This window comes from Microtus ochrogaster, chromosome 22 (genome assembly GCF_000317375.1).
Source record: "Microtus ochrogaster isolate Prairie Vole_2 chromosome 22, MicOch1.0, whole genome shotgun sequence".
Taxonomy (NCBI): Eukaryota; Metazoa; Chordata; class Mammalia; order Rodentia; family Cricetidae; genus Microtus; species Microtus ochrogaster.
The window spans coordinates 18,358,910-18,383,894 of NC_022023.1; the positions used below are offsets into that span (position 1 = coordinate 18,358,910).

Consider the following 24,985-nt stretch of genomic DNA (forward strand, 5'->3'; position numbering starts at 1 on the left):
TCCACTCACAGCATCCAGATCACTCTGGCTCCAAGGGATCCCACACACTCTTCTGGTCTCCAGGGGTTCCTGCATTCATGCTCACATACTCCTTTCCCAATCATTAAAATAATAAAAAAATTTAAAACTCTGAATATTAAATTTGGAATGACTACATGGCCCAACAATTCCACTACTATGGACACAAAAACTTGTCTACGTAATGTGTCTGTGTGTGTCCACAAAAGTCCCATGATTTCTAACAGCTCCAAAAATAAAGCATTCTAAAATATACACCTTATTTACAATAGTATGTAGTGATATTTCATTTGTATTTTAGTAAAGCTTGCCTGAAGACCAGAGTAAAACAGCCCCACTGGTCAGCCTTACAGATTAGGAACTGGTGACACACACCTTTAATCCCAGCCCTAGAGAGGAATATAAAATGGGAGGAGACAGGTCTCAGCTCCGTCTCACTCTGAGGATTACTGGAGGCAGGATCACCATCTCAGCCTGATGTAGAGGTAAGAGCCAGTGGCTGGCTGTTTTGCTTTTCTGACCTTCATGTTGAACCCCAATGTCTATCTCTGGGTTTTTAATAATCATGCTACAATGGTATATGTTTACAATGAAATACTATCTGACAATAATCAATGATGCAACACAAATAAAACGTCAAAATACTAGGCTAAGCCACTGAAGCCAGACGCCATGAGCACATGCTCTATAGTTCCCTTTATATGAAGTTCAAGAAAAGTCAAATGTCTAAAAAGACAGGATCCTGACTGCCTGGTGAGTGGAAGTAAGAAAGGCAGGGCAGACTGCAATGGGCATTGGGCTTTTGAGATGATGATGTCACACCAAGAACATAAACAATCAGGCTGGATAGAAGGCTCACTGGACACTGCACACACATGGTACGCATACATACATGCAAGCAAAACAAACATACGTGAGTGAATCTCAAAAAATAAAACAGGCAGTAGTAGCAGGTATGCAGTTCTATAAATATAAAAAGCTACTAAGCATATTTTATTTGAATGGTGGTTTTGCTAATGTATGTATCTTCATAAAGCTGCTACAGAACTTAATGTTTTCTTCTTTGCTAATAATGATATTCCTCATAGTTTAGACACTTTATGGTAACCTCCAAAATGAAGACATATAGAAGTAGTCACGTTTAGTAAGGTGCATGGATGCCCTCTGGTATAATTCTTGTGTCAATGTAAATGTGTTGGCTAGTTCCAAAGTCTTGCGCCCAAAGGAATAATGTTTAGTTGTAATGTCCAAAGGATTCATGTAGGAGAAGCGATTTCAAAGCTTTGATGACACCAACACGAGTTGAACAAAAACAACCCTTCTTTTCAAAAGCAGAAGAAGGAAGGGGTAAAAACCACTGATGTCTCCCAACCTATCGCTAAAACCAAGGCTACGGATCACCAAGCAGACCAAGGAGCAATGCTCTGTCCACACAGGCCTGCAGATGCCACTTACCGCTTGGGTTCCAGGGCCTTGCTTCATCGTGGGTGTGGCAGTTCCATTCCCTACAACCTCCTGCGCAGGAGGAGCTCTGGTCTTATTCAGAAAATCCACTTCATCTTCAGCTTTAGTGTCTGGCATTTCTGAAGAGAATGCGGGTTATTCAGAGAGAGTATATTTGATTTTTTTTTAAAAGAAAGTTCCTATGTGTTTTTGTATTTACACAACAAACTCTGGGTTCCATCTGTTTTGTTTGTTTTTCTATTAAATGGCAGGAGCTGATGCCATTTATGACCCCACAGAGCTAGTACTTATCATATGGTTCCCAGCTTTAAATGAGTATAGAGCTAAAGGAGTTTCAACTCATCCGCTACTGAGAGTTCATTTCATTAATGACTTTTCATGAAAATCTATGAGAACTCATGTGACAGTAAATTCATCAACTATAAGGGTGCAGACTAATATCTGAAATAAGTCAGTACATTCTGGACACCATTATAGGAAAATATATCTGTACAGAGAAAATGAAAAGCCATTAAAATTGAGATAAAATCTTAGACCCTTATCTATACCATCAATTTAATCAATAAGACTGGACATTTAGGTAAATTGTTTTTAAAAATATCATTCCTTCCAAAAGCAAAATATAGAGAATCAGACACTCTTTTCCTTCTTGGTTTTTATGTTATTGTTTTAGTATGAAATAGTCTGTCCTATACTGACCATGCTCTCAGAAGATCCAACAGTAACAGTCTCTCTTACCAGGCCACATGGTCAACAAAAGCAGGAAGTGATAATAATGATGTTCAAGGAAAATTTAGACTTCTGACACTTCTTTAAAGAGGAAACAATGATTGAATAGTCAAAATTTACCTTAATTTTCCAAGTATAAATGGAAATTCTGCCTCATTTCCATGTGTTGTTAATAACCTAGCAATGCTACCTCTCTGGCAATAAAAACAATCCCCATCTGAAAGACTGAGGCTTCTCTCATCAAAGAATAACTCACGTTAGGACTCATTTACACTAACAGCACTGTAATCCTCTACAAGATCTTTGATTGGGAAAGTCACATTCCTAACAAAAGAACATTCACAATTCTTTCTACTGTCTTTTCTTTTATAATTATACAATCTTACTAGCAATTTAAAATAGGTAGCCAAGTTTGTCTGCCCAGAGAACAAAAATCTGTTAGCTTTCATACACTCAAGTTTTATTTATTTATTTTTTAAAAAGAAGTAATCCCTTTACAAAAATCCCTCAAAGAAAATATTTCTAAGAGAGAGAGAGTAACTATGTGTATGTAGGGGGATATATATGGCTTTTATTGTAAACAAGAATGTGATTTTTAACATAACCTCAACTTTCCTATATGTAATCAACAAAAATATGGACCAGTACAACTGTAAACATTGATTACTGAGACTACAAGATTAGCTTGGTTTGGTCAAGCACCACCAACATTCAGGGAACAGTGACCAATCAATGCTTTCAGTGAGACAAAGGTCACAAGTCCTTCTTTTAATAGGCTACTCCCAAATAGCTAAACTAAATCTGACCTAAAAAACAATCTATGAATGGAAGGCAATCTTCACAAAAAGTACCCTTGGCTATGAGATCACACTCACATGTACACGCAACGTAACCAGGGACTTTCCTCAGCCATGGCTTTTTCGTGAAGAAAGCACCAATTTCTTCACCACTGGCTACTTTTTTGTAGCTGGAGGCTGAGTACCAACCCAGTCATGAGTCCTTTTGGCAACAAAACAAGTAATCCATCTACACTACATACACCAACCCCGAACTCATTCATTTTAAAGACACTATTTCTTAGTATCTTTATTCCAGTTGTATATACTTAAAAACAAAAGTCTAAGATTCTGCTACTTTTTTTTTTTTTTTCTTATTTTACCTTTTCTGATCCAGTGATACAGACACAAACTTCACAGTTCACAGTTGCTGGGGTCAAACTGTGATCACAGAACAAGAAGGAGAACTAATCCCACCCTGGGTGGCCAAGGACAGAGCACCCAAAGAAAGGAAAACAGCAAGGCATCAACTTACAGCCACTCCCATGCTTCTGAAATGTCAACCTGCCAAGGCCCCCAAAATAGACTTGCATGGTGCCTTGTCTCAAGAATTAGAGACCTCATTTCAGTGCTGAGATAGACGTCAACCTAACATAGCACTAAATTCAAAAATCAAAAGTCACCAAAAGTCCCACCTCAGCTTCCTCACTTAACCACTGCTGGACATTGGTTGGGCTTTAAAACAGCCAGAAAGCCCTTTACCGGGGCACAGGCATTATGTTTAAACCCCATCTTCCTAGAGAACTTCTTTATTATTGTTTGTTCATTTCTCCCCCCCCCCACAATAAGTATTACACTTAAAAGCATTGCCAACAGTTTTTTTTTTTTTTTTAAATCTATCAAAAACACATTGAGGGGCATGGTACAGCTAGCTGGTAGCAGGTAGTATAGAAATGTCTGCACCCAACTGACCTTCAGGAACTTCAGAAGACAAGATGGACAGCCATTCCGACGCCAGTTTCAGCCTCAGTCTCAAACACCGTAAGACATTCTAGTGAGCAAATTCATTCCACTGAGCAATGGTGGTTTCTTTCTGCTCTCTCTGGACATGGCTACTCACTGATGAACAGGCTGCTTGTGTTGAGCAATCTGCTCAGTGCAGCTGCTTCACCAAGATAAGCAGACACAAGGTCTGCCTGGTGACAGCAGCACGGCAGACTGGGCTTGGGCGGAAATCCTGTATCCTAGCCCTTGTGCTGTGCAGGACTCTCAATTCCCAGACTCTGCCCAAAAGTGAAGCAGCAAACCCGGGGGGTCTGTTCCTCAGGCAGGAAAAGGAGGGAGTACACACCCCCGACTTAACCAATGACTTCATATCACCATTTTAGATATTCATTTTAAAAGAGTACTTCTCGAAACAGCTGCTCGCGAAACTGGCTTGACTTTAAATTCTCTTACAAGACATACAGACAATGACTTAGGAGCGTTTCCAACTTGTAAGCTGAGCCCATTCATTTCAGCGCTGTGTTCTGTGGCTCTAAAGAAAAGAACTAAACTGCTTGATTAACACCATCTCAGACCCAGGTGCTGTCTTCCAGATTTAGAAACTGTAACAGCTCCAGTGTGACAGACAGTGTAGGCTAAAAAAAAAATCCCCAACCTTTGAGTCTATAATACAGGAAGTAAAATCTGTCCAACCCAAGATGACACGTGTTTCCTGACAGTAGTGACTATTAACTTGGCAACTTACACTACTGAGCAAGCAAGACCTTAAAACAGTAACGACATTCACGTTCTTGCTAGTACATAACAGAAACATGCTTCTCTGAAGCTACTGATTTTATAAACTGCTTAAACTTACCTGGTGCTGGCTCAGGCTTGTCCACAGGTGAAACAATTTTCTCTGGTTCCTCTGTTTCAACAACACAGTTCCCGGTGATTTCTTCATGAGTATTATCCATGTGCAGGGTCTCCCCAGGTGGGAAAGTACATGTACTCTCTGTACAAACATGCTGTAGCTGCTTAGTCTCTGGGATGGGCAGTGATGGACTACTGGTTTCTCCCTTAGCCAACAGTGCGCTGGAGGCCTTGACTTGCTTGATGACGGCCTCTACTATACGAGTGGCGGTCTCCTCTATGGGATCAGCTCCCTTAGGTACACTCGCAGCTTGGATTCCAAGTAGAGAGGTGGCATTACTTTCCTGGACTGAGGTCTGTGGGAGGACACTGTCATTGAGAGCTGAGAGTCCTATCTCTGTGGGGAGCTCCAAGGCAAGAGGCTGCATTGTTTCCTCATCGTCTGGGGCCTCTTTGGAGTTACTCATGTCACGGCTGAGGTCTGTTCCTTCCAGTTTTTCTCTCTTGCAATCAAGTGGCACTATCTCTGGGGTTATGCCTTCCTGTGAGCCAGTGACACCTTCGCCCAGAAAAGCTTGTGGCAAACTTGGAGTCATTTTCTTCTCTTCGTTGAACAACTCTGAAACTGGACTGTCTTTGATACAGTGTGATGTAGCCTTTCTTCTGGGCTCAGCAACAGCTGATAAAGCATCAGGCACTGGCCCATCCTCCATCACATTTCTGCTTACCACACAAGCATTCGTTTCCCCTTGGATCTGAGCACTCGCACTAGCATCCAGAGCAGAAGGCTGAAGGGCCTCAGATGCATCTGACAACAGAGATGAGCCGCTCTGCTCTGCACCCGAGACTTTCTGCTTTGAATCTGCAGCCAGACTTGCTTTTGGTGGCACCAGGTTCTTTGCAGCCCCACCTTCAGTCAGTGGGGAGACCTGTGTGGCCACTTCCTTGTTATGCTTACTTTCTGTTTTCAGCCCGGCAGAGGGTGTGCCTGCTGAGTGACTGGGCTGCAGTGCTTTCTCCCCGGCACAGATGGCTGACATAGGTTGTTCACAAACTCTTGTTATCTCCTGCCCAGGAGGTGTTGTTATTTGGTTTTCCCTTGACATTTCTGAACAATTCCCGTCTTCTTTAACGGAAGAACACCTCCTTGCTTCGCCCTTGTCATCTTGCCCCTGAGTTGCTGAGTTTTCTGGAACCACCAGACTGCTACCTTCTTCAGACTGTAGAGACTCAGAGACCAAAGCAGCTTTATCCACACTTTGTAGTGAATCACCGCTCAGAACTTCAGGTGTAGCTGCTGGCCCGGGGCCCTCCTGTTCTCCACCAAGGCCTCCAGGGCTGGCGTTCCCCATGCTGGGCTGAAGCTCTACGGCAGAGGGTGTACACAGGCCAGTGGCCCCATCGCCTAGCTTCCCGGGATCACTCGAATCTCCTTCATCTGGGCCATCTCCACAAGCTATAGCTCTATGGAGCTGAGGAGTTGCTGTTCCCTTTTCTTTCTGGGAGGGGACAAGAGAAAGTGCGTCATCTTTGGTTACTGATTCACTCTCTGGACCGCTTGCCAGAGAGAAACTGCTGCCTGGTGGCGATACCTGGTCTGGCACTGGTTCTTTTTCAGTTTGGACAACTGAAGGCAAATGTGAAACATCCCCAAGCACATTTAAGGTTGGATCTTGTTTTAAATCTTTTCCCTGGCTCTTTGCATCTAAAACACAGAGAGGACAAGTCCCCACAGACTCCTGGGTATTTTTCACAGTGTCACAAGTGACTGTGTCAGCTTGTGAGTCTTCTGGGCAGAGGGTGGTGCAGGGTTTTGGCTGCGTTCCCGTGCTTTCTGGGAGGTTGAGCTTACCACAACAGTGCTGTACAACCAGCTCACCACTAGGAGTCACTGTGTTTTGCTGACTCGAAGACTCGGCACAAGATGTGCCAGCCACGCCTGTAGAACAAAGCAGTTCCTGGCTGTGTGGGCTTGCAGCATGGCATGAGTTAGATTCTGATTCCTGGTTTGGTATCCCAACTGGTTTTGGCCCAGAACAGGTTAATGCCAATGGTGATGGTGTCTCGCACAGATCTGCTAGGGGAGTATCAGGTGCTAGTCCACCCGACGTGTCTTCTGCAGCAGGTGGAGACACCAGAGAGCTCTGCTCACTTAGAGCATCAGTTCTCTCCTCACAACTTCTTTCCTGTGTTTCCTTTCCTGTTTTCTCAGCGGGGATTTCTCCAGGACTCAAGGCAGGTGACGACTCAGCTAGCATGTTGGCACCCAGGACACTGGAGGCAATGACATGGTTTGTAATATTGGCTTTCTCCACAGGCTCATGTAAAGCTTCAACACCAGACACCTCAGCTGTGCTGACATCAGAATTCTCCAATCTTTCCTTTGTGACTTCCCCTACTTGATGCTTATTCTTCTGGATGGTACCGTTTGGGTTCAGTAAGCTGTGTTCCTGTTCTCCTGCATTCACTGGGGCACCAGCAACTGTTGAAGAACTGTCGAGTAGCTCCCTTCCAGAGGAATGCTGGCATGCCCCTGGCTCAGTGACCATGGCTTCCTGCAGCACATGGCCACTGCTGCTCAGGGACTGCTGACCTGTGGCCACTACAGAATCTTTTGTTCCAGTTACTTCGGTTCTGTTTCCACAGGATGGAAGGCCTTCTGAGCCTTTTACTCCACAGTCGGGTGTGCTCTGAAGGCAGCTGTCTTGATGAGATGCAGACCCAGTGTCCATGGCAGATGCTGGCTCCTCCTCTTCCCCTTTCCTCTCCACATCTTTATTTTTCTTATAAGTACAGACTGCATTTTCTTCCTCAGCCACACTTGACAAATCACAGGAACTTGCAGCCTTCCCCTCAGGACTCCCTCGGCAACATGGAGTGCTGCTGGTTTCTTCAGAAGAGAGCGGCTGCTGGTCAGAAGGCTCTGGTGCACAGGAAAGGAACTGGCCGTCTGTCTCTGGGGCACTGAGCACACTAGAAGAATCCTGTGCTGTCACCATTAAGGGCATAAGATTGTCCATCTGCTTCAAGTTTGTTTTCTAGGAGAAAAATCAAAGATACTTTTAAAAAAATTGACCATGAAAAGAAAGGTGAATGTGTGTGTGGGGTGTGTGTGTGTGTAACAAAACAAAGCTGATCGTGAGAAAAGGATGTCACTGATGCCTGCTAGCAAAGTCTTGTTGAACAGAACTGTCTTTCCAATCCTTCTCAGTTTAATGCTGCACTGCCCTCTGACCAATCTGTTTATCCATGGGGATGTCACATTTTATTTAGATTATACTCAGTGACTGACTTCCATTATTAAAAAATAGATTTGAAATTAGACCTCAAAAGCTTTGTTTTTAAAAAGCACAATTGACATCTTCAAATGAAAGCCAATGAGGATCCTTAGGTCTTTACAGGAACAAAGTCTACTTCCACCTGCCTCAAATATTAATGTAAAATCAAAGCCTAACCAGTTTTAAAACTCTTTCAATCAAAATACTCATTCTTGAACTATATCCTTGAAATATGCTCAACCCAACATACCTAAACTAAGTAGGTTCAGAATTAGGAGTACTATGTATCAGTTTGATAAAAAGTGGTTTTTGTTGTATCCATACTAAATGTTAAATAAAAGATAGTGTATACTACCAACTATTGCCAAGGGTCCTATGTGTTGGAGGGTATTAAAACTCTTATCAAAAAATAGTTTTTGCCACCTTAAAATTTGTGAGTAATTTTGTTTTATTTGTTTTCTAACATAAGGCCACACTATGTAAGAGAAACTTGCTATGTGGACAGGCTGGCTACATAACCACTTAATCCCCTGTCTCTGCCTCCTGACTACTGGGCTTATAGGCTCACATTACCATGCATAGCTGAAGAGTTTTTTGATATTATTATATAAACAAATACAAAAAATATGAAAGAAATGGGTAAAACAATCACAATTCATCAATTTGACAGAAAGAACACAGCACTGTTATATAAACCATGAACTGTGTGTGTGTGTGTGTGTGTGTGTGTGTGTGTGAGAGAGAGAGAGAGAGAGAGAGAGACAGAGAGACAGAGAGAGGGGGAAGGGAGGGAGGGAGGGAGGGAGAAGAAGAGGGAGGGAGAGAGAGACACAGAGAGAGAGAGAGAATGTTGAAAAGCTAAGTAAAAATTACAGTTAATCAAAAGTTATAAAGTAAGCAGAAAGGGGACTGGGGAGATGGCTCAGTGTTGAAGAGTGCATGTCATTCTTGCAGCGGGCCTGAGACTTCTATTCTTCTATTCCCAGCACCTACCTACATCCAGCAGCCTGCAACCACTCCTAACTACAGTTCGAGGGAATTCAAAAGCCCCCTCTGGCCTCCATGTGCATCTGCACTTACTTACACCTACTCTCTGACACGCGACCCCCCCCCCACTAATAATAATCTTAAAGATAAATATAAAAATATCATAGATATGCAAATAAGGCTTAGGAAAATAAAGACAAATAAATAGAGCTGAACCTTTAATGAGTTTATAATATCAAGATTCAGCAACTATTACAGTAATATTTATTTGATACATAATTATTTAAAAATCTGTTCTCCATTTATTATTTGTTATTGAAATAATTTTATAGACACTTCCTATCATGTCTCACTTATGTTTAATCTGTAAATATCCTGAGTCTAGATCATCAGACTGTTCCTTCTTATTAAAGCTACTATGAAGTTTGCAGGTAAGAGTAAAACGTGTGATCCTTGCTGGCGTCTTTTTATTAGAGTATACCCAAGCCAGACTTTCCACTAAACACGTGTATGCTGCATTCCTCAAGAGTATTCAATACTAGCCTGGGAACCTTCACTTAAAAGTTAGGGCAGCAAATCAATGCCCCGATGAAAGGTGAACACTGTAGACTAAAGAAACAAGTGGGCAGTGCTGTCTAAAGAATGGTCAAAGTAACATTGAAATGTACAAAAGCTGAGTTTTCTTAATTAGAGGACCACCTGTTAAGTAAGAGTTCAAAAGAGGAAAAAGTAATTTTGGAATAGTCTATTCAAAGGAAAATGGTAGGCTGGAAATAAATATCATTCAGAAAGGCAGAAGGCTGGCAAAATGGCTCAGTGATTCAGAACATTGGCTGCTCTTCCAAAGGACGTGGGTTCTATTCTCAGGACTCCAGTGCCAGGATATACAATGCCTTCTTCTGACCTCTGAGAGTACTGCATTCACATGGTGCAGACATACACACTTTATGCACATGAAGCACATATACACTGCATGCACACGGTACACAGACATACATACACACTGCATGCACATGGTACAGACATATACGCTTCATGTATATGGTGCACAGATATATAAAATGCAGGCACAGGATGCAAGTCAAACACACTACATGCACATGATACACACGCATACATACTGCATGTACAAGTTGCACAGACACACATAAAAATAAAAAAATATTCCAAAAAGAGAAAAGCAGGATAAACCATTTCATATAATCCTAGTGTAGATTTTTTTTGGCTTGCTTGTTTCAGAAATAATGTTGTTGCCAAAGAAGCCTCTGGCATCAAGCTGGCCCTAGATGACCTTAAATAGAATTATTATCAAGCTGTTTCCAAATCAAATCAGATTTGAAATAAACTGGGTGGAAAAATTATCTAAAGTTAGCTTCTCAAATGCAGAGAGATGCAGCCATATGACGTCTATATTACCCACAATAAATGCTACCAAGGAGTCTGTAATGATTTTATGTCTGGCAACCATTTTATCTTCAGTGCTTGAGTGGATTATAAAATCCTTATTTTTCTGATGACCTTTGTAACTGTCAACTATTCATTTAAACATGGCAGCTCTATCATCATTCCCTGAACAGTGGTGAAAGGGTTTTCCTAAGGAGTCAATTCCCTTCTTGGTCTTTAGCAATAATCTAGACACTATGGCCTCCTATAATTCTGAAACATTAAAAAAGAATTTGTTCTGCTTGCTACACATGTACACATCTGTAGTGACTATGAGTATCTTTTAGAAATTTGGGAAGAATTTCAAATGTAAAGATCCCAGCCCTGTGGGCCAGCAAGATGGCTCAGAGAGTAAAAGCACTTGCCATGCAAGCCTGAGAGCCTGAGCTTGATTCCCCTAAACCCAGAATCATAAAAGTTGTCTTCTGAGCTCCATACACAAGCCCAGTAAAAACGGTGGACACACATACATGCACAAGTGCACGCAAATGCACACACACACACACACACACACACACACACACACACACTGGAAATATTCTTTCATATAATATATTCTAATCACGGTTTCCCTCCTCCAACTCCCCAAATCCACACACTTTTATTCTCTCTTTCATTAGAAGACAAACAGGCACCTAAAACAAAATATATAAAACAAAATAGAATAAAAACAAAAAAAAATGGAATAGGGCAAAACAAACAAACAAACAGAAAAAAAAGAGCCAAAGTAAAAAGCCCTGGAAACATAAGATGCAGGGACATAAACATTTGCACACAAACATTGTTTGTTTTGTGTTGGTAACCTACTGCTGGGCATGAGGCCTGTTCTTAAGTGTGGATATAAACCCAGTGAGACTCTATCTGAAAAAAACAATTTTTTCCTTTATGAGCAGTTATTGACTGGAGATAGCTTTTGGGTCAGGGAGGAAGACTTGAGTCCATTTTCCCTTTTGGTGCTGGGATCCCGTCTGGTTTAGGTCTGTGCAGTCCCTGTGTACGCCACTACTGTGTCTTTGAGTTCATACACAGTCCTTCAATCTATAATGGTGACCTGTCTGCAAGATATACGGTAGTGGCGTAAAAGTTGTGGGAGCAACTAACTACTATCTGAGTGCATGTAGGCCTATTCGTGAGATGGAATCTATGCCACACAGTGCTCAGGTGGACCCAGAGGAAAACCAAATACTCCTGTTCTGCTACAGGAACGGAGCGATAAAATGACGCCTAACAACACTAACGCTACACTCGTAGAGTAGTATCTTGCTTAGCCATCATCAGAGAAACTTCCTCCTGCAGAAGGTGGGAACAAATACAGAGAAAAGTGCAGAGCGTTTAAGACCATGCAACAACTCAGTTCTAAATGGCATGTCTCCACCAATTCCCTTTCCCTCAGACCTCAGGAAACTGTGGAAGAGGAGGCGAAAAAAATTAAAAGAGCAAGTGGGGATGTAGGACACAAGGAAACAAAGTCTTCGATAAGTTAAAAAAAAAAATAAAAGAATTAAATCTCAGTCCTCTGCTACTACAAACCAAATGTCAGTTCTGGATCTTAAGTGGCAACTGTCTTAGTTTGTTTTCTATTGCTGTTTTAAACACCATGACCAAATCTAACTTGGGAAGGAAAGAACTCTAGGCATAGTCCATTGCTGCAGGATATAAGGGCAGAAAATCTAACAGGAAGTGGAGGCAGGAGCTGACTATGGAGAAACCCTGTTTACTGACTTGAGTTCCACAGCTTGCTTAGCGTTCATATACAACCCCAGACTATCCACCCAGGGACCGAGCCCTTGTGGTCTGATGCAGGTGTTTCTCAACTGAGGTTCCCTCTTCCAAAATGGCTCTAGTTTGTGTTAAGGTGACAAAATACTAACTAGCACAGCAACACTGAATACTAATAATCCTTTATAAATTTAAATTCTAATTATAGCAAGACTCACGGCGGGAGGGGGATAGGCAGACAAGTAACTAAAATGAAAACTTTCCCTTACCATTAGCTGCTGTTGGATATTCATCAGTTTAAAAATATGTCCAGTACAGCTATCTCCATGGGGTTCATGATGTGATCCAGATTCAGATGTCAATGTGTAGACGTCCAGTTCTCGATGGTGCCTCACTGAACAGTCTCCATAAGGGATTTCATAGGATAAACTACTCCAGGAATCTGGTTCACCAGCATTTTCCCTGCAAGTAAGCAATCTCATTAATATACAAAATCTACTACCAGGCATAGATTTAGTATTCTAAGTATGATATAATAGTTCTGACTGCTCTCTGAGCCTTCAGAGCAGAAAATGATTGGTTTATGCAGCTTTGATGATTCAAGCATATGACAGGACAAATATCTCTATCCTCTTTTCCTCTTTGCAAGAGAACAGAAATGGCTTAACAAAATTGCCTTTAAGGATGTTCTTTTGATAAAGACAGGGAAGTCCAGAATCTTTAAATAGTTAATATCATGCTAATAATCAAATAATGAACTATCAGAACGATGGCTTCAACCTGATCTTCAATACTAGCCAGGTCTATTAAGACTGGGTTATAAATAGGTTACACTATATGCTAACAAACTTCAGTTCCATTAGGAAGGGATGAACTGGTCACCCCAAACCCTTAAGATACTCCTTTGAATCACTAGGTAGAGGAGACACCTTCAAAATTCTTGAAGTCCACTAAACAAGGGAAACCACAATGCTATATATACTAGTCTCATCATCACACTTATAAAACCCCATTTTAAATGAAGCTCTAGTTCTATGAAATTCAAGCTATTTTTTTTTTAAATTTAGAAACCAAAAGCTGGTTATGTGGCTCAGTGGTAGAACACCTGGGTTTGATTCTTCTGTAAAATCCTGGGTTTGATCCCTAGCACCAAACACATAAAACACCAAAATTCTAAAGATAAAACGCGACTTTGCTAAGTGATATTATGAACATAAGCTGTATACGAATAAACCTGATGAGTACAAACATGAACAACTTCTGGCCTAAGACTAAAAACATAAAATACTTTTCTGATAAATGTAGAAAACAGATTTAATGAGGAGAGCAGGTTTACTTGAAAACATTTTAAAACCAGTGAACACAAAAAGGAACAAGTTCTCTCTCAGTGTTTAGCTGTCCTCTAATTGTTCAAGACAAGTGGGTTTCTTCTATAAAGTTCACAGTTGTTGCAAGATTAATAAAAACCCAAAAAATGATATTGGGATTCAACCTGAAGGTAAAAAGAGCAAAACAACCAGCCACTGGCTTTTACTTCTACCTCAGTATGAAATGGCGATCCTGCCTCCAGGAATCTTAGGAGACTGTGTCTGACAGCTGTCTTTTCCTGTTTTATATTCCTTCCTTTCTAGGGCTGGGATTAAAGGCGTGCACCACTACCGCCTGGTTTCTATGGCAAATTAACGTGGCTACTGGGATTAAAGGTGTGTGTCATCACTGCCTGGTCTGAAAGGCTGACCAGTGGGGCCGTTTTACTCTCCGATCTTCAGACAAGCTTTATTTATTAAAATAACAATGAAATGTCACTACATACGACACTTCTAACTTTACTGTCTTCACAAGGTTGTCCGTGTCCGTGTTTGCTTGCAAAGCATCAGGTACACTGGTTTTATGCTGGATCAAGGTATTTAAGCATTTAAGATAAACAGGGAGGAAGCATACAGCATATCACCCAATTTCATATTCTTACTCAATCTGTTTTGGCACACACTTCTTCAAGTTAAGGAGCCTCTTCTGTTCTGGGATGTATATTTTGGCAGCCCTAATCCTCCCCATTATGTCTTTCTTGTCAGAAAGATACAATGTATATAATGCAGAGTTGATATTTCTGGACTCAAAGCCAAGTACTGAATTTCTTGGCTACATCATTTTATAAAGTGTCTTAACTTCTCTGGATCTTAGCTCTATAATATGTACACAGGGATATGATAATTCAAACACTAGTTCAAGAAATGGATAAAATGAATAGGAGGAGGGGAGAGAGTAAAAAATATTAAAAAAGAATCAACACGGAAAAAAAGAAATGGATAAAAGGAACATGAATGGCTTAACACAGGGAAGTACAAGCTGGTGTTGCCTGTTTCTCCCCACTGCGGCCTTTGCTAGGGTCCACCCACACATTCTCCTGTTCTCAAGAGCATAGACTGTCTACATGTCGTCAGCACACCTTTCCTGCTTTGTTCACTCTCCTTCTCAGCACTGTCTTGAGTAGAAGCCTTTCCTGTATCTACCATTAGAAATTAAGTTGTCCCTTAGCTTTAACTTCTGCCTAGTGACTACCTAAAGTTTACTTTGGAAACTACATAATGATTTTACTGTAACCAAACCAAGCCTGGCAGTACACAAAAGCATACCTACAATACTCAAGAGGGATTCTGTTTCTTTTAGCTGGTGAGTTAGGGTGCCCTGGTTAAGACCCTTTTAGAAACCAGTGAAATGGAGGCCTGCAGACGAAGGAACTAAAACAGTACAGGAAGGTTTAAGAGATCTCTACCACTTCCTCTACCTCCATCTCCCTTTGAGATCATGGTGAGAAAACTACCACTATGATTAAGGCATTTTATTATTAGCTTGCATTTATGCAGTATAGATATTATTTCATTGAAGGCAATAGTGTCTTAAATTGTCACATTTAAACAGATTCTGAAACAGACTTCTAACTTTCAATCTCCCTGTCAAAGGTGATTTATATGACTGTTTTCAACATTCTTGTGAGCCCCAAATTGCGTGTGGTTTCTAGCATGGCTTTAGAAAACAGTCTTCTGAGTTCAGCAAGACTATGTGGTCTAGTAACCTCACCTGAGAACAAAGCCCATGTATCTTCTAGTATCCTGTTTCCACTGTCCTATACAGCCACGGGGCAGTTAGAGGAACACGTGTAGTGTTGACATTTGGGCAGAATTTCATTTATGCTGTGTCTGGTCTATGATGAGTGATTTGGGTTCGATATTCGAGAGGTTTTTCAAGTGTTATAAGAAAAAAAGTCTGTGAGGATGGGGGTGGAGTGCCAGAAAAGTAGGAAAAAAGAGAAGTGGGTGGGGAAATTACTGAAATATGCTTTAAAGTATTATAATTATATCTAGATCATTTTATGAATTTATTTTTGAAATACCTTTAAAATCAAAAGAAATGGGAACAATAGCTTTCTTATCAAGTTAATTTAAAAATTAAAGATATACTAAGAAAGATGAGCACATACAAATATAAACACACACACACAGTACTAACAAAATACTAGTTTCTACTTCCACAAAGGATGGAAGGGAAGATGAGGGGCAGAGACACACAGGATACACACTACCATTTTCCTCTATTCCTAACACTTATTAGTTGCTTAACAAATATCAGACATTAAACTAGGCACACGTGTGCTCCCATTTACACTCTTAGCTGTTCATGGCGATTATAACTATCCCAATAGTTATATATATATACAGTGCAGACTGTTGAAGCTCTAAGTTTTAAGCAACTGACTAACTTAACCCACAACTAAGTAGCTGAGCCACACTTGGGCTCAGTCTTTGACAGATGCTATCATTACACTGCCATGTCATCCATCACTGGGAAGAACATCAGCACTGCTGGCCAAAATCAAACTATGGGTTAGAGAAATACTTATAAAAATAACATAAAGCTTGAGAAGAAAAACATAAATGGTAAAACAATTTCAAAATGATGATATAAAACAGACCAAGGAAGTCCAACTGCAAGCACAGACAGAGAACAAGGCAGGCAGACTAGTCTTTAAGATGTTTAGTTTTCTCGTGTAATAAAAACCCAAAACAAAATCAAACAGCAAGCACCTGTTTGCTAATTTAAATGTCCTATTTATGGAGGAATAAATATACAGCCTCTTTTAGTCATGCTGAAATTCACTTTTAATGATAATAAATCTAAACATGAATTTGTTAACATCACTATACTGAACATTAAAATCACCCAATCAATAAACTTCCGTGTAAAGAGTCTACAATTCTGTAAGCAATTTGTTAATTAAATCAGTAAATTTAAGTTACAATAAAGTTGTTAGTCTATAAGCTACTTTTTCCACTTGAAAAAGAAAATTTTATTAGTCTGATAGGATGTTCAACTTTCAGTCAGGAAGTTCACTTGGCAATATACTAGGTTACTGAAGTTCAAGACAAAAACCCATAAACAAATCAACAAGCCTGTAGGAACCTAATACATCTTTAGAAAGTCCACTGCTTTGCCTTAAGTTTTACAGAATGTAAAACTACTATTGAAATGCATTTGCCTTATCTGTCAATTAGACCAATAAATTAGGTAACAATAAAGAAACAATTCATTTTTTTATAAACTAGGGTAACTTTTTTAAAAAAAATTATTTATTATGCATAGAGTGTTATGCCGGCATGGTTGCTTTTCCAGAGGTCCTGAGTTCAATTCCCAGCAACTAGTGTGACTTTTATCTGTCCTAACCTGCTACTTTTGAAGCAACATGTAACATTATTCTCCCTAATAACAGCACTGTACAGCAGATTAAGTGAAAAGGAAGATAATCTCTCTATTCATGATAGAGAATCACAGCTTTTTTTCTTTCCAATTTATTACAAGTAAAAACTCTAAAAAATGAATTATTTGGGAAATGAAATTTAACATCAATAGATAATGGGAAGTGGTAACTAGCAGGACAATAAGCAGCATGAGGTGGCACAGCACACGCAGTACTGGCTAGAGACTTACTCCATCAAAGGGATGCTTCACATAGCTCTGGGAAAAATGGAAAATTTAACTGAATAGAATTCAAAGGACTTAAAAAGCCCAGTTCACAACTGGCTATTGTTGGTGGTGATGATGATGATGATGATGATGATGATGATGATGATGATGATGATGATGATGATGATGATGTCAAAAGCATCCAAAGTTTAACTTTAACAGCCATGTTACTAAGGGCTTCTGCAATTTACTGAAATGATTCCCTTGAACCAAATATGAAATGCTGGGAGCAAATTATAATCCACAATAAACACAATGCAACTATAAAGGATTATCTAGTTCTCTATGACAACAATAAAAACCACATCCAATCTTCTATGTGACAATACCAGTATTCTGTATATAGATAAACAAGGTTTCACAGAGCTGCAAATAGCAGCCAGAGCAAAGCCTATTTATTATTTATTTCCAGCAAAGTATTTGCTCAATTCGATACCTTTTGCTGATTAATGAAATTTATGTACAGTTAAACATAAAATGTTTTAGATTACATTGTAAAGCAGTACAAATGAGGTGTTGTGAATGTGCAAATTTTAACATATTCAAAAGCATATGTGCCCTAAAAGAAAATGTATTTACAAAAGCTCTAGAAGATATTCATAGAAAATGTCGACTGCCTTTGTATGAGCCATAAAATGGAAATATAAATCTTATAACCTAAGATGGGGCTGGGTCAGTATTTGGAAATATATTAGGTTTTGATATAAATATCCGTTTTACATGTTCATACTGATCTTTTCCATTATGGATAAATTTCCAAAATCTTGTTGAAAAGATAACACCAAAGAACATGCCATTTTATTATCTATAAATGTACTGTGCCTGAAGCCTCCCTCCTTTGTATCCCCTTGCAAATCCAAATCTTAAGATACCTCAAAATACTGCATTTTCTAGACATTTAAAGATCAAATTACATATTTCCTCCAACCTTCAAAAAATATTTATTCGGTATTCATTATGAGTCTAGATACTGGTTATATATTAGGGAAGACTTAAGAGAAACAAGGGTCCTACTGAAACAGTTTCTTTTACTGGGAGATACAATGTTGATTCCTCATATAAGTCATCAGGAAAAGCTCTCAGATGCAAACTTAAATGATAAAGAGTAGAGTTAATGGAACAGATAATTTCAGGCAACCAGCACAGAATGTGTAAGAACCTGAGGGACAATGATTTGGCGGTAAGGCCAGGGCCAGGGTAGTTGTGCAGAGAGCAATGGGATTAGGGTAATGTTTATGAAAGGAGGTCTGAGAGCCCAGTGTGAGAGCAGCGTGAGTCCTGGTGGGAACTAGGACTTTATTCTTAGTGATGGTGACAAAACATTCAGACAGCAGACAAAAGAAAAAAACAAAGGATGACACTAACAAACAATATTAGGTGCTTAGTCAGAACCCAGATATCACTAGCCACCTTTAATCCTCTGGGGCTAGAATCACTGTATTTGCATTTTGCGTGTAAGGAAATTTAGATTTGAGAGGTAACTTGCCTCCAGAACACCCAGCTAATAAATAAAAAAATCATAAGTTCTATACAGACTCAATTCTAAAACTGTGTGCCTCTTTTTAACTTCCCCACATTATCTACCTCTGTAGTAGCTTCAAATTATAGCAACATCCAAACTGCACGCGCGCACACACACACACACACACACACACACACACACACACACACACACACACACACACACAAAGATGTAACGTAACAGAAGTTCATCAGGCATATTAGGTATTTGTTTTTATTAATTTTACAGGATCCACAACACATTTTTAAATTGCAAAATAATATAAATTAGAAGTCATTCTCTAGAGATAGGGTTATAGCATCCAAATTGAGACTATAATTAGCACCAAACTCAAGAGTTTACATATGCAGTTCCACAAAATCCAATATGCCTACAGTAGACTTCAACTAATTCTGAGTAACCTAGCTGCTACACACAATAGTCAATAATTTATCTCTCTACTCTCTCACCTTACAACTTCAAAAAAAAAAAAATCAGGCTTAATGCTAATATACATGAAAGCTCCCAAGAAACTACAAAGAAAAACACTTTTTCAGACTTAGAAACACTAGTCATTCAGGGGAAGTCCAAAGCTACTTGTTCAATTACAATAAAAACCTAGTAAAAAAAACACCAGTGAAGTGAATACTATAACAGCTTAAAACCTGATACTTACACTTGTCTGCTCAAGCACCATGAATATCTCAAGCCCATCCTATTTCGGTTCTGGACTCATACTATCGCTTTAAGAAAAGACAAAAACACTCAGGCCAACCCTCGGAAATGGGGTGTTCTGCCCCAGCCTACTTTGGACAAGAAACTGCAACATCTGGTTCCTTATTTGAGAGCTACTGCAATATCTTACATGAAACCACAACACTGTAACATTGCCAAACCTCAGTGGAGTTTACAAAGTCAACCACAACTCCACTGAAATGGAGCTGCAGAGTCTAAATTCCAGAAGAGGAACAAGTAGACCAAGGGGAAAAAAGTTATTCTGTTCAAAATGGAGCTTTCTTCTTAGCTAGATATCGTCAGATAAATATCCACGTATGTGCAGATTCACTAGGAATTTCACTGGCTTTCCTCTTCTTCCTATTTTGAGGGGTGGAGGTATGGGATGTATTGGTCTATTTTCATTACTATAATGAAACACTGGATACGTATAAATAAAAGAGGCTTGTTAGTTTCGTTTAGAGGCCAAAAGTTAAGGTAAAAGCATTGGATCTAGGAAAACTCTCCTTGGCTGTCATCTCATGGTGGATGACACCGCATTCCAAAATATATATATGGAAGCAGGGATCATTATTACTAGCCAAAAGCCAAACAATGACCTTGGGTCAGGTTTACTTTTATAACTAGTTCTGGTCATAAGAACTGCCTTCATCTCTTCCCAGTGGGCCCTCTCAGACTTGAGGGCTGTCCGGTATGTCTCACCTTCAATGAACACTGCACAGAGGATCAATATATGAGTCCAAAACCCTATTCAGACTATATAGCAGGAGACAGAACTGTATTTCTCCTCTAAATAACCATCACAGAAGAAGTACAAAGGAAAAGAAAAGCCAAGAAGACACAAATTTAGCAGTGCCATCTATCATCGGTACCATGCTATAAACATTTTCTTCTTAAATAATTAGGAAAAGGGAAAATTTACAGATGAGTAATTAGGCCATAACTAGAAAAAGACAGTCTTAGTTTGGCTTCTTTACTCCAATAGAACCACTTGTGTGATCTTGGAACTATTTTCTCTGCACTTCAATTTTATCTCTATAAGGACAGAACACTAAGTTCACTTCAAAGCCCAAATGAACAAGAATGTCAAGTGTTAGTTAGCTCAGTGTTTGTAAGCCCCAAACTACAAAGTAAAATGTGGTGTATCATTGGGACTGGTACAATTCCTAAGGAAAAAAATCAGAAGGAGGTCTCTGAGAGCTATCAGATGCTGATCATGTAATAATACTAGTAAGCACAGAGATCTTCTTAAGGTGGTTGTCAGGCAATGACCCTCAAACACTTACCACTATAAATGACCCTCATTCCAAATCCAAAGGGTGGGGGACTTTTACTATTTCAAGAGACAGTGTCACAGTTTCATGGTATGTATAACCATAAAACAATAAGAAAAGTGGATAATCAAGAAAAGCAATATTGTAATTGGAGGTTTCTCTCCTGCATACCAATCCCGAATAACCACTCAGAGGCTTAAAATTACTTAGAAATGCTTGGCCCATTGGCTCAGGCTTATTACTAACTAGCTCTTACATTTAAACTAACCCATTTTTCTTCTCTATGCTTTGCCACGTGGTTCGTGGCTTGTTACCTCATTTGCTACATGTCTTGCTTCCTTGGTGGCTGGCTGGCATCTCCCAGACTCCTCCCTTCTCCTGTATCTCTGTTTGAATTTCCCACCTGGCTCTATCCTGCCTTGCCATAGGCCAAAGCAAAACATACTCATAATGTACAGAAAGACCATCCCACAGCAGTCTACTGGAAGTTTATGTGGTCAGTGATCAAATGAATGTGGAGGTTACACCATCCACTCATGAAGCTGCTCTTCTGATACAGGAGGTAAGCATTCTCCAAGTACTTTCTAGATAATATAAAGTAAAAACCTCTTATATGCTTTTTAATACAGAGTTCTACTGGCTACGGATAACATTGACATTTAATATAATAGTAGAATGCTACAATTTGTGACTATAAAAACTTGTCATTAATTGCAGAACTACTAATAATTTTCATATGGACAAGACAGCTAGCTTTATAGTATCAGTATGGAGGAAATGGACTGGCACTAGAAAATGTAGGAAGAACATTTTATCTTTCTTGACCCAAATGTTTATGAAAACTTGAAGGTAACTACAAACATTAGATCTTTATAAATTTTTAAAATAGCATTTATTAACATTTAAAAAGCTGGAGTGCGCTAGGGAACAGGCCCAAAGCATAAAGTGCCTGGTATGCAAACATAAACAAATGTGCTCATATCTCCAGCACCAACATACAAAGCCAGAGGTGGGGGCATAAGCCAATAACTGCAGAGCTGAGGGGTCTAGATCAGGTGGATCCTAGAATCTCACTGGGGAGCCCATCTAGCAACTGGGCATTCCTGGTTCACTGAGAGGCCGTTTCAAAAAATAAGATGGAGAGCGATAAAGAAGGGTACCAGAAACCAAGTTCTGGCCTTGAAGTGTTCACCAACACACAGCAATGCATACACAAATACAATAAATACGTTACATAAATAAAATTAAGACAAAATGAAACCAATAAAAATGTCTAAATTATAATTATCTCATCCTACTTTAGTCATCTGCCTTTTAAAAGAACATTCTATTTATAAATCATTCATGACTTACAGAAAAAATTAAAAGCAGAATAACAATACTGCCATCTCCAAATTTTATAGAAAAGAAAATGTGAACTAGGATAAATCATCCTCAATCGAAAAATAAAACATGAGGAAAATGTGTCTGGACAAAAAGTTAATTTCACTAACTAATATCAAAACAAAACTTCAATAAAAGTACTTAACGAATATAAATCCTTTTCTGCACCTGTGGACACTAAACATTTAGACAAAACCTTGCCAAAACAATTTTTTATACAATGACAGTCAATTTAGGCAGTGAAAACAGTTTTGTGATTGGTTTAATAAAGGGTGTTAATGCAAATGCTTTCAAGAAAACATGTTGCTAAAAACTTTTCTGACTTGATTGTTTATAATCCAACTAACTATAGATATTATTGATGTGACATGAAAAAGTACACACAAGTTAAACTGAAGGACAATCTAATACATGATGATACGGAGAAGTCCTTCCACTGTAAGGACAGGCCGTCAAATGTGCAATCACTAAACTGCAGTAAGTGTATAGGATTATATATTTTTAAAACCATTCCATGCTAATGATACCCAATTTGGGCCACATATTTTTTTGAAAAATTGTTATTCAGCACAGCTATTTTTATGAATATTTTATTAGCATATACTAATTATAAAGTAGATACTCTAAGGGATCCTTCATTTTCTGATCTGTACCTACTAAACCCCATAGTCAGGCCAAATCACAGGCTGTTGCCACCAAAACTGCTAGTACAGATGAAGCTCTGCAATTCCACAAATATGATGAGAAACTCTTAACCTCAACATTACCTGGCCACAGAGAATGAATACCTGTTCAGATCACTTGACATCAATAGCAGAGAAGAAGGATTTAAGTAAAAGATGCTAGGAAAGGCCTTAGGAGTCTAACTAGCTTCTAATACCTACCTATTTTTTTATATGATGCTTACAGCAATGTGAAAACAACTTCTGGAGCAGTACAAACCCTAGCTCTACTACCCAACTACCCATTTTTGATGTTAACCGTTTCTCTGTAAGTGAGAGAAAGAACGTCCTCATTCCCCATGGTTGCAGAGAGGAGAAGTTTTTCTGAAAAATGCCTAGTACAAACACAGTATACGGTAACTGGAATTGTTGTCGAACAAAGTTTATCATTTTCAGAAAAGACATGTACTTTTCAATTTTCCAACACATTGCCAATTACAAACCTGATATTGCTACCAAATATGCTTTTTTTGGCCAAAGTCAGGATTGTGATATAGCCTGGGGCAAGCTACTTAGATACTCCAAGAACTACACCTCATATTTGCTGAGGTATTTTAAATGAGAAGCCATGAAAAGCTCCAAAGTAGCAGTGTGCACAAGACAAGGTGGCTACTTGCACCTGATAAGTATTAGTGCCCTCCCCATCTCTAACTTCTAACAACCAGTTCTACGATTTCATCTTTACAAAATATGAAAACTCAGATCACATACTGAATAAGGAACCAGACGAATAACAAGCAAGATAGACGGGAGTCAGGCTGTTCCAGATTCTTCTCTCTGGCCATTATTTTAGAGCTACGTTTACACATCTATTCCGTCTTTCCACCACCTCTCCAGCAAATGCACAGGCCCCAAACTTGTTTTGTAATAGCTAAGCTAATGGAATCCACTTATCAAGTCTTTAAGAGGACCCCCAAAGGCAATCACAGTGTTGACAGAACATCTTGTGCAATAGTCCTTGGTTCTATTGTGCGATGGGTACACATAGTTATTCAATATGCCCTGGACTTGGGTTTCATGTTTAAGTTGTCTCAAAAGTAGGACTCAAAAACTTCCAAGCATAAACCCTCTGAGAAGGGCTAATATTGCCTACTAAAATAGCCTGTGATTGAGAACCTGGTACTTATAAAGGTCTCAGTCTGTGTCCTCCACATTTACAAATGTCATCAGGACACTTTGGGCTACGCTTATTTGTTACTTTATGGGCCTGTGACTATGGGCAAAGCACTTCATTTCCTTTACCTCAGTTTCCAAACTATGGGGATACTAGTATTTATTCTACCCATTCACCAGGCTTTTATGAGACTCAAAAGGAAGACACTAGCACAAGTGTAACCAATTATACTTTAACAATCCTAATGAGTTCTCTAACTGTAACGTTGCAACAATGAGAATCTTGTGTTCTCCATACAGAGGCGGGGCTAAATGGAAAGCAGACGACCCTTCTATAGTTAAGCACTATTTAATCCTGCATCCTAGCAGTCTCTCCCTGTCAAATTTCTATACAGGAAAGAATGTACTTCCACTGATGTCTGTGTAAAACCACTTTCTATGTATTCTTCAGTAGTTATTTTAGTTCTGTGAGCACCCATTTTTCACCCACAAATCACAAATACATTTTCTCCAGAAAGATCCTTGAAAGGCCAAATAGTATCTGCAATGTACTAACTATGGATTCCAGTGCAACACAGGCATTCAGCAAGTAATTAACTATTTGTTAAACCAATACCAGAAATCAGATAAAGCTTATGAAGATAAATAAACTGGCGCTTACTAGCAATTAAAATATCTCAGCACTTTATGTCAACACTCGAGAGTTGACAATCTTAAAAAAAATTCTTCTAAAGACAGAGGCAATGCACATCATTTAAAACAACCTGTGATACTGCATCAAGGAGGAAGACTGCACATCATTTAAAACAACCTGTGATACTGCATCAAGGAGGAAGACTGCACATTTTTTTTTTTATTTTGGTTTTTCGAGACAGGGTTTCTCTGTGGTTTTGGAGCCTGTCCTGGAACTAGCTCTTGTAGACCAGGCTGGACTCGAACTCCCAGAGATCCGCCTGCCTCTGCCTCC

General features: G+C 39.4%; 1 protein-coding gene across 1 annotated transcript in view; it reads right to left on the reverse strand.

The window, feature by feature from the left end:
* Window positions 1-24,985, reverse strand: part of Akap13 (A-kinase anchoring protein 13) — a 269,674-nt gene that overhangs the window by 131,184 nt on the left and 113,505 nt on the right. The window contains exons 6-8 of the mRNA XM_026784275.1: window positions 12,541-12,733; window positions 4,849-7,882; window positions 1,474-1,601 (exon numbers count right to left, since the gene is read on the reverse strand). Coding sequence (XP_026640076.1) covers window positions 1,474-1,601; window positions 4,849-7,882; window positions 12,541-12,733 — 3,355 coding nt within the window. The remainder of the gene's footprint in view (window positions 1-1,473; window positions 1,602-4,848; window positions 7,883-12,540; window positions 12,734-24,985) is intronic.